Source organism: Lactuca sativa, chromosome 8 (genome assembly GCF_002870075.4).
Source record: "Lactuca sativa cultivar Salinas chromosome 8, Lsat_Salinas_v11, whole genome shotgun sequence".
Lineage (NCBI taxonomy): Eukaryota > Viridiplantae > Streptophyta > Magnoliopsida > Asterales > Asteraceae > Lactuca > Lactuca sativa.
Window position 1 is genome coordinate 145,712,841 of NC_056630.2, and position 11,398 is coordinate 145,724,238.

The window sequence follows — 11,398 nt, forward strand, 5'->3', positions numbered from 1 at the left end:
TCTTCTAACTGTCTAATATCCACGTTAAATTGACTTCTAAATGCAGGAAGACTTCAAATCGGCTCCACTATTGGAACTTACATCTATTTGAATCTTGTTATTGACAAAACAAAATCTTTAATATATAGGTAAGAGATAACCGACCTGTGGATAGAGGTATACATAAATTTATGAAAATATATTAATTTAACAAATTGGTTTGAAGTTATAATATTATATTAATATATATTTTTATTACAAGTGATGAAAACTCAAAAGAAGAAAAATCAAAACTACCAGAACAACGATAATGCATTGGGACCCACAAAGGTTCGTGTTTTTTGAATCGATACATTTCTTTAAACATCCATCCATTTTCTTTATTTTCTGTAAACTGACTTTTCAAATGGAATTAAAACAGAAAATTGTTGTATCGGCTCTTGATAAAGTGGGAGATGAAACTCCATTGACAAAGAAGAAAGTCAATGAAAGTCGTGTTTTGAGGACAATATCTGATGTGATCATAAAGTATTGCCTTATGGTGCTATGTGTTGTTGATGTTGAGGCCGAAAATAAAGCTTCTTTTGGATTCATTTTATGGGTTCAAAAAGGGGGTATGTTGGGAATGGAGGATGTTGTCAAAACTGTAGTGGGTAGAGCCGAGCCACATAACTAGGATTGTAAAATTTTAAATTGCATATTAGATAAAAAAATACAATATAAACAACAAATTTCGGCGTAATATCAATGTATAAATACTCGAATCGTTTTCAATGATGTTGTTAACTTTTCTGAAAAAAAAAATCAAGTTCGAAGAAGATGATACCTACCGATTCTTCCATTTTTTTAAGGGTATGGTAGCAGTAAAAAGGCTGAAGAGGGTTAAGGCGGTGGTAAAGGAATTTGATGCTAGCTTCTACCTACAGGCCTGGTATGTTCTCTATTTACATACAATAGAATGGATTTTACACTTTTTTTTATGGGAGAAACGAATCCCACTTCATCATTTTGGAATGTACGGTTAGAATTGATTCTGTAATACTGCACTTTTATGTCTTTTCATTTTTGTAGATTTTGCCCTATCACTGGATACTACTATCAACATGCCCTTTTGATCAGTTAAAGCCAGAGGCACATGCAACATCTTAATATGATTGTTGAATTCAAATTCAATGGAATTGCAGAAACTTGCTTTTACTTCATCAATATTTGTATTAGATAGGTTTGAGTGTTGTTTATTCAAGTACAAGTAATTTGTTATTTATGCATTTAATTTTAGTTAAATACAATAAATAGCAACCTACTTTCATAACTTTGTATATTGTTTCATCCTCCTGTTATAATATAATACTTCAACATTGATCCCAATCCACATGCACCGCTCCGACCCACACAACACCATTTCTGACCAGCGCAACGCGCTGGAATGCATCTAGTTGATATTATTAATCTTACATATATTTAAAAATGTGTTTTAAAATATAGTTTTTTATTTAATAAATGTCATTTTAATAAAATAATACCTCATTCTAACTGATAATATAGAAATAATTAATTTGGTTTTAGTTTTGTAATAATATATTTTATAATGTTTTTATATAAAAACATAAAAAAAATGTAAATAAATAAGTAAAAAAAACTAGTAAGTTTGATGAAAAATATATATATTAGAAAATATATTTTTTGATGTAAAAAATTATATAAAAAACGATATAGGTTGAAATGAAACACTATCAAAATGTGAAAATAATATAGATCAGAGAAGGGCTAATCAAGTAATATGATGTTTTTTGAATAATATAAATAGTTTAATTAAAAAAAGAATATATAAAAAAATCTTTAATGATTAAGTGTGTATACGGATAACAAAATTTGTTACTTTAAGAAATCATTATAATAAAAATGACTCCTTGAAAAAACATGCCTAAAAAGTATGTGTGTATAAGGAATGTATAAGTTCAAGGGTGTCAAAAGTTATCATGACACGTCAAAAATATAAGACACCATAATAGAAGGAAACATTTTGTTCATGTTCCAAAGTTGTGTATATTTAGTAGTATTCTATGTTGTTTATTGAGTCGTATTCGTGTTAACAAACAAAAAAACTTGTCATGTCGTGTTCAGGTTAAAAAAACACGTTGTCATTTCTTGTTCAGGTTAAAAAAAAGTAATTTGTGTCATGTTAAGCAAAAACATGGAACAACCCATCCGCCAAATTTGCTAACTCTAATATGTTTTATAAGGTGAGCGTGTTAACCGAAAAACCAAAGTAACTGATATAATCAAACCATTCCTAACCGTAGGGGTGAGCGCGGTGCAGTTCGGTGCGGTTATTAGCTAAAACATCACCACTAACCGCAAATGCGGTTAATCCATTTTCAAAACCGCATGGTGCCGTTATTTTTACGGTGCGGTTAGACAGTTATTTTTGCGGTGCGGTTTTGTTTTTTCTATGTTGCGGTTATTAACCGCATGGATTTGGTGCGGTTATTTTGTGTGGTTTTTAACCACAGTTTACAGCTCAAATGGTTTTAAGAGTTCAAACATATTACTTGTAATAATAATAAAAAAAACCATAAAGTATAAGACAATTAACTTAAATCACAAACAACTAATATCTTAAAAACGTCAAATCAATAGTAATTAACAAGAAATATCTTAAAATTGTCTAATTTCACCATTTTTCAAAGTTAAACATAATAAAACCCCAATACTTTGGTTTTCTAGTATTTTATCCATCTTTCATCCATGAAACTTGTGTTATTTTTAATATTTAATATATTAATAATTAATTAAAAAAATTATATATAATACATGCGGTGCGGTGCGGTTTTTTTGCGGTTTTTGAATACTAATAACCGCACCGCACCGCAAATTTGCGGTTTTTGACAAATAGAAACCCTCACCATCGGTTTTAATTGCGGTTGCGGTTTATCGATTGCGGTTTATGCGCTTTTTGCGATTAATTTTAGTTGCGGTGCGGTTTTTGCTCCACCTACCTAACCGTACTAAACCAATAATATTAATAATTATTATTAATAAAATATAATATTAAATATATGTTATGTAATTATATTAGGAGCTGGAAATTTAAAGAGAAATTATTTAGCTATGACAATTAATTATATATACTAATTCACTTTTTATAACATTAGACTTTACATTTATTAGTTTTTGTAGAAAAATATTTTTATTTTAGATTATCTTGGACCATTTTGGCTAACCGATGTTAACCATTCACCGTAACCATTAATCAACTAAAACCATTAACCAAATCCAATATTAATAGCTATGATTATCGAACCAAATCCAATATTAATAGCTATGATTATCGAAATACATTAACCGATTGGTTTGGTTGTGACCAATAACAAATCAAACCAAACCATACACACCCTAATGTTTTATACAAAAATAGCTACGTTAGCACAAATGAAAGTAAAAAAGATGTGTCTCGTCTTCATAAATTTCGTTTATGCATTAAGACATGATCCACAAACAAACAAACATACCAATTAATTTTGGTTAAGAAGGAAGTCAAGGGCACAAAACTTCAGCATACATAGCTATACAAACAAACACAAACAAGAAGAGAAAATGGATAATAAAAATGTTTTTCATTTATAAAAAGAAGAAAAAGTATGAAATTTAAATAAAATAATAAAATTAGAAACCCACAGGCAGAATCAGAAGGAGAAAGAATGCCAATGGATGTTTCTCTATACATGAGGATGAGGATATGATATGATATGCTTTGATCTGCTTCTGCAACCTAAAATAAAATTTGTTTTATTTTTTTTCAGCTCTCTCTCTCTCTCTCTCTCTCTCTTTCTCTATCTGTTTTCTGTCATCAATTCGGAAAAGCTCAAGGAATAGATGATGCCAATTGTTGTGTATTATTGTTGTTGTTGGTGTTTTGAGTTTTCAGAATACATCAAAGAATCAATAGAAGGGTGGTGGTGGAGGAGAGGCGTAAGAAACGCCGATCACCGGAGGTAATGGCCCCTCGTATGCTGGAGCAGGAGGTGGTGGGCTGTTGTATATAATCGGTGGTGGAGGTGGGGACGGGTGGTGGACTGGGGGTGGTGGAGAACTGTAAACAGGTGCTGGTGGTGGAGGTGATTTATGCGGTGGTGGTGGAGGTGATGGGGTTGGGGATGGTGGTGGTGGCGGTTCTATACAGGGAGGTGGAGGTAGTTCTATACAAGGAGGTGGAGGAGGTGGTGATGGTGGTGGTGGTGGTGGAGAATGGACTGGGGGAGGCGGAGAATGGACTGGGGGAGGTGGAGAATGGGCTACAGGTGGTGGTGGTGGTGGTGATGAGTAGATATAAGATGGAGGTGGTGGAGGCGGTGAGTGAGGTGGAGGTGGTGGTGGAGAGTGTGGTGGAGGCGGTGAGTTATAGTAATATGGGGGCGGTGAATGAGGCGGAGGAGGTGAGTTGTAGTAATATGGAACAGGTGGTGGTGGAGAAAACAAGGGCGGCGGAGGCGGGGATGCAGTTGGAGGTGGAGGAGGTGGTGGTGATCGTACACAATAGGTTGGAGGTGGTGGAGGACAGTAAACTGGTGCGGGGGGTGACGGTGGAGGTGGGGGAGGAGAGTATACTGGTGGCGGGGGTGATGGAGGAGGTGGCGGAGGAGAGTAAACCGGTGGTGGAGGTGGGGGAGGAGAGTAAACTGGTGGAGGTGGTGGGGGAGGTGATGGTGGTGGTGGTGATGGTGGCGGTGGGGGAGGAGAATAAACTGGTGGAGGTGGTGGAGGAGGTGATGGTGGTGGTGGTGATGGAGGCGGTGGAGGAGGTGAGTAAACTGGTGGAGGTGGAGGAGGAGGTGATGGCGGTGGAGGTGATGGTGGAGGTGGGGGAGGAGAGTAAACAGGGGGCGGAGGTGAGGGTGGCGGTGGAGGAGGAGAGTAAACTGGAGGCGGAGGAGAGTATACTGGTGGCGGAGGTGATGGTGGAGGTGGAGGGGAGTAAACTGGCGGTGGAGGTGATGGTGGCGGCGGCGGTGGAAGCGCCGGAACAAATGGCGTACACCTAAATGCACTACAATGAATCTTCTTAGACGCGAACATGTCACACTGCTTTTTAGACCTTTGTGCGGGCCTCGCCGGTAAACAATTCCTCCGATCATCAAACTCCTCCAACCTCAAACACTCCGGTGGCTCACCGGTGAAGAAATTATCAGAATAAGTGAAATTCTCCAACCTCGGAAGACTACAGATACTCTTCGGTATACTTCCGGTCAAGTAATTATTAGCCACATTCAACTGCTCCACGCTCACCAAACCAGAAAGACTCTCCGGCAACGGCCCCATTAACTGATTAAAGCTCACATCAAACACCGTCACCTCCTTCAACAACCCAATTTCTTCCGGCACACAAGACCTCAATCCATTGTGCATCATGATAATCTCATTCAAAGTATCCGACATGTTCCCGATGCTCGCCGGAAGACAACCATGAAACCTATTGTTCGCTAAAACAATCACCGACACCGGCGAATTGCCAAAATTATCCGGCAATTCAAACACAAACCGGTTGTGATTAATAAATATAGCATCCAAGTCTTTATCGAACAATTCTTTAGGAACACTACCTTCAAACTCATTAAACCGGAGATCCAAAAACTTTAATACCGGTAATTTAAGAACAACGTAAGGGAATTTTCCAGCGAACCTGTTGTTGCTGAGATCCAATTCGTAGAGTAACTTCAACTGACGAAACTTCTTCGGAACAGTTCCACAGAACCGATTCGAATTAATATGAAACAATGCAAGATCCTTGAGCAACCCAAGCTCCTCCGGCAAATACCCAGCGATATCGCCGTGGTTAAGGTCGATTCCGGCAACGGTTCTCTCCGAACTGTTATCCAGTGCGGGTGCACAGAACACTCCCGTGTAGTTGCACACACTAGAACCAACCCAATTTACAGTGAGATTTTGTGGATCTGAGAGTATCGCCTGCTTCCATGCTTGTAAAGCAATGTAAGCATTTCTCAGCCTAGGGTTTTCAAACACAAGCGTCGGATCCACGCTCACATTCTCGCCTCTGTCGCCGAACTCATCCAGGTAGGACAGAAGCTGCCGTTGACGTATGAAAATCACCTCACCGTCAGTCAGCTTTCCAGAACTTAACCCGCCGCTGACACCGGAACCATCACCGGAAAAACAAAACCCAAAACCAGACAATAATGCAAACAGCGCAATATAAACAAGGATCGAAGTCTTCTTCATATCAACACCTTAGACATCTGAGGCTTAACTAAATCGTTGTAAACAAACCTGCGCTCTGAACGCAACAATCGATTATAAGAAAGTCGAAATGTGGGTGAAGATTATCGATTGAAGATGAAGATGAAGAAGAAGTAGAAGAAGAAGGAGATGAATGAGGGTTTTGAATTATGAGAGAGAAAGTGGAGGTTTTTCTAGGGGATTCGGAGAAGGTGTGAACGGAGGGTGGGGAATGAAGACAGCTAAATCACAGCTCAACACCCACCGATTCTCTCTCTCTTTCTTTCTGTATAGAAAATGAGAGTCTCCTTCTAAACAAGAATGTGAATTTATATTGATTGAAAAGGGATTAAATAATGCGATGGCCGGAGGCCGGCGGAGGACGGAGGTGTCCGGTAGCGGAGTAATTAAATGGGGTTTTAAATTACTCCGTCCTTTCCGTATAAATACCATATTTAATTTTTTTAGTTTTTTTCCCATCTGTTACATTTATTATATTTTTGACCATTGTATTGTATTTATGAGTTTGTACATTTGTTGTAAAGTGAATAAATAATAATTGTATCCATCAATATATGTTACAGTACTAACATATTTTAAAAGCCGTTTTGGATGTTTATTGGTTAAATTTATGTTTTTCTTTTGTCGTGATTTAACAAGGAAAAGACTTGTTTTATAAGAAATTTTAATTAAAATAAGCTTTAAGACTTGTTCAATCTTTTTCATCACCAACTAAAATTAATTTGTATTATTATAAAGTTTCATTATATATATATTACATAATATATATGACAAGTATTGTAATTATTTGCTCCGTTGATATTAATTTGTAAAAATATACTTGTTGCCTTTTCATCTTATGAAAATTATAAATTTTAAGTGGTTGACTTTTTATATTATCTTACAAATACGGTTTCCTTATTAATAAAATACGCGAATCGGTGGATTATATCATAAGCAATCTTTTGTAATAATATCAATAGGTATCATTACTAAGCGAATTTTAATTGAAGTTAATTCCAAAGGAAAAGATTGTAGTTTTTTATGGAATGTATTTAACAAATATATAAAATGGTTACAATATTTGCGTAAAAATAATATTGTTTATGCATGTTCTTTCATTTCAGAATCATTTTTATGTGGAATGGAGACAACCATGCATCAATCACTTAAGTTGGCTTCCTTTAAATTTATTAGTCGTTTTCTAAAAAAACGATACAAATGTTAGAAGAATTGTACAATGGAAAAAGATGTTTTTGGCAAGAGGTTGAATTGGTCTCGAAATGTCAAAAGTACAAAATATGTTGTTAGAACTTTAAATGTTGTATACGGTATTTTCATTATCTTTTTAATAATAAAATGATAACACGGGAAAAGGTTAAAGAAAAAAATATGGATATGATCTTGTTACGTAAAGATCGAATAAATACAAGGGATTTATTATTACCTTAATTGTCAATATGTCAAAATATAGGGGCTAGTTGCAATTAACTAAAGTTTCTACATTTGTCCATGAGAGAGAGAGAGAGAGAGAGAGAGAGAGAGAGAGAGAGAGAGAGAGAGAGAGAGAGTTACTAAGGTTAGAAGTAGAAGTTAATGGCTGGTGGTGGTGAGGTTGGTTTTGTAAGTATTTCTTTGTCACAACACATGATGTCAATAAAATCTGGTCTTCTAGTATTTAATGTATTCAATAAAAAATGAGATATTAATGAAGTGAGTTTTTTAAGAATCGGTAGAAATATACTATTAACGAGCATTAAAAAAAGACTAGCAACGTATCAGAGGAAATACAAGGAGCATGTTCTTTGATTGAAGAGCTCTCCACATTATTTTTACAAAATCGAGTTTCTTTTTCCAAAAGCATCCTAAAACTAAATATACAATAACAAGGAACTCTTCTTTGAATGTTTATAAGGTGAGGCCGACACAAGAGCTTGAAGTAGTTGTTCAAAGAGATGATGAGGCAGAAAGGCCCAACCTACACCAAGAAAATGTCCCCATTATTTGTTTATCATTTTAGTATCATCAGAAATTTAAAATTTTACGTAATTGAAGCTAAGATGTAAGCTAAGAGTTTACTACTTGTACAACAATATATAATTTTTCAATCGATAAGGTATGATCTTATAACACAAAAGGGAATTTGTGTAACGTCCGTAAGATAGAACTAGATGATTAAAGAATAAATGAGATAATTATTAGTCACAACAATAATAAGATATCATAAAAAAGATTATTTATGATAAATAATCTAAACGAAAGTCATAGTAGTCGTTAAACCAATAACGTATATATAGAAAATGCCCCAATTTCCCTTAGTTTTAGGCTTCGGCAAAGCCCTACGATAGTAGTAGCTATCAAGTAGAAGCTTTGCGGTGTCAGATAGCTGGTGAATAGAAGCTTCCAGATTAGAGTTATGCCCATATAATTCCTAGCTTTTTGCTAAATCATCTGTAAGTTAAGCTACAGTCTAGTTTTTTCAGTGTAACTTATATTTATGGTCATAAGTTGTTATTATAAACCTATAAATAAAATTTATCAATAATTTCATATCATTATACTAATTGATCTACTTGTTTAGAATGGTCATGTTAGCTTGGTTGTTCGATTTTAGAAAAGCTATTATGCAGAAATGATCTTGTCTTCCAACTGTCCTACCTAGTTGATCCTTACTTGATAGATCTTGACGTAGACATTGGGATTAGTGAGGATCTAGAATATTCTTAGTCTCCAGGATCATTAGACTAAAACTTTGTATTAATTATAGTTAGGTTATGTTAAGGAATATCTAAAGTGTTAGGTGAAGCTCTGCCAAGATCACCAGTCACCCACTCAAGTCAGGCAAGTGCATACTCTCTTTCATGAACATGATTTAATACAAGTATTAATTAAAATATTCTATATCTTATGGAAGTTGTATGTGAATTATGTGCTTATTGTTTGGATTATATGTTAGGATATATATTGTGTTATGTGCAAACCAGATATAGTTTAGTTTGATGTTAGGATTAAATATATAACATCATATGATAATATTAAAGGTAACTTTGTTGAGAAGATAAAAGGAATAATAATACCTAATGCTCTGTAGGGAATATAAATACACTAGAGATAGGTTAATGTCACCCAAGAATAAAGTTGGTATTAAAAGTTGGTTATAGGCATTGTGATCTAGTTTAGGAGTAAACTTAGACTTATGGAAGATACCTAGCTCAATTTAGTTTGATATTAAGTAGTCTCATTAGGAGAATATGTGTAACCTAGGAACGAAGAGTAAAGTTTTGTTTCATGACACTATCAAGTGTTGATATACGTAGCTTCGTATAGGATGACCATAAATGGTGGGTCCTGATCAGGCGACTGTTAGCGGTATGTTTGGTCAACCCATATAGTAGGTGACAACACTTGATCATTCTATAAGGTCTTGTGAATTACGTTGTTAGTGTGATCTCATTACTCCAGATGTAGATGAATTGGAAAACCATATTCATCAAATACTCTGGCGCCCATAAGCCTTTATGACTTAAATCGAAAAAGGAAGCCTCGCTGTGTAGTCAACGATTCATCAGGCGAGATAAATTCTCTTTGATAATCATAGTCTAAGAAGGATCGGTAAGAATAGATATGTAGGTATAATCCTATATAGATTTAGTATGGTAATTGTTGGTTGTATGGGTCTGATAATTAAGGAATAATATCATATCAATATGGTGGGATTGAAATCCATATGTATCTCATCAGGTTTCCCAAACCTGGCCCACTTAGTTTATATACATCACATGTATCAAGGTTTAAGCTAGTGGAACTTTATTAGGATGTTGAGAGATTAAGAGACAGCCCACAATAGTATTTAGGACCATCAGGCCTTTACGTTGTAACTTATGTATCTGTATTGATTATGACATCCTTAGGATTTTAACATTTTGGAAACAAACATTTGTAATCAAAATGATATTGGTACTGGGATTTTCCGCAAATATAAATAAACGATTTTTAAAGCGTAAAGAAAAGTTTTAATTGGTTTTGAAAATCAGAGGGTGTCACAATTTGTGTGTATGATATATTCACATAGAGTCTCATATGTTTTAAATAAAAAACAACTTTGTTCAAAGAGTTTGATTTTCTTTTTTGATTTGCAAAATATTCTGATTCACTTGTACTTTTGTTGGATTATTTTGGTATAAAAATCATACTAGTAGTGTAACATCCAGTTTTAGGAATATTCTTATTTTGGGATTGTGGACTATAAATCGATCATGTGCAAGCCTTGGGCATCAAAGAAATAGTGTTTAGACCCTACCGGATGTTAATAATGTTGGTTAAGTGGTTTAATCCCTTGATTGTGTTTTGGAGCCAAGTGTAAAATGGGAAAAGTGATGCTTCAGACTTCTTGCATGAGTTAATGATTTTAGTTCGGTATGTTTTAAGTCAAAAGTAATTAGATGGGTTTGTGGGGCTCATCAATATCTTTTTGTGCATATAAAGATTGCCGAAAACGAAGTTGAGACGAAGAAGGTATGATTGTTCGAATTGGAGTGAATTTGGGTGAAAACCCATTGTCACAAGGTGACAGGAATGTTGTCATGACATGAGAGTTGTCGCGAGGTGACAAGCAGGTTGTCACGAGGTGAAAACTATACAACCCAAGCCCACAATTTTTTTAGGGTTTTCAAGGTATTTTAAGGTAGGGATTCAAGTTTTAGGGTATTTCTTAGCGTCCATCATATCTAAAACCCCTTGGGAGAAACCGTAGCCTATATCTTCAAGATTTAAGTTCCTCCCCTCTCTCCTCTCCTCTTTTGGATGCTTTTTATGATATTTTGATGAAGGTTAAAGATCAAGAAGGTTCATTTGGTTGCAAGGAATGACGTTTCAATTTTGGACCCGTCAAAGGCATTACACTTCAAGACTATTATGAGTATTAAGTTCCAATCTTGCACTTTAGTGTTGGATTAGTATCTAAGTTCATAACTATATTTGGTATGTACTTGACCTGATTATAGCATGATCCTTTTGGGTTGCCTTCACCGGAGCAACTTGATTAGATGATTAACAGAGAAAGAGTTTATTATGGTTTATTAATATATTGTATGATTAATATATTAAAGGAGAAATCATATTTGTTTAATTAATATTGCTCATAAATTTAATTAAGAATTAATTTTGTGAACAAAAGAGATTAATT

General features: G+C 35.1%; 1 protein-coding gene across 1 annotated transcript; it reads right to left on the reverse strand.

The window, feature by feature from the left end:
* Positions 1 to 3,577: 3,577 nt before the first annotated feature.
* Positions 3,578 to 6,551, reverse strand: LOC111899227 (leucine-rich repeat extensin-like protein 4). Its single transcript, XM_023895096.3, has one exon. The coding sequence runs from the start codon at positions 6,214 to 6,216 to the stop codon at positions 3,922 to 3,924; it is 2,295 nt and encodes a 764-aa protein (XP_023750864.2). The 5' UTR covers positions 6,217 to 6,551; the 3' UTR covers positions 3,578 to 3,921.
* Positions 6,552 to 11,398: the final 4,847 nt, after the last annotated feature.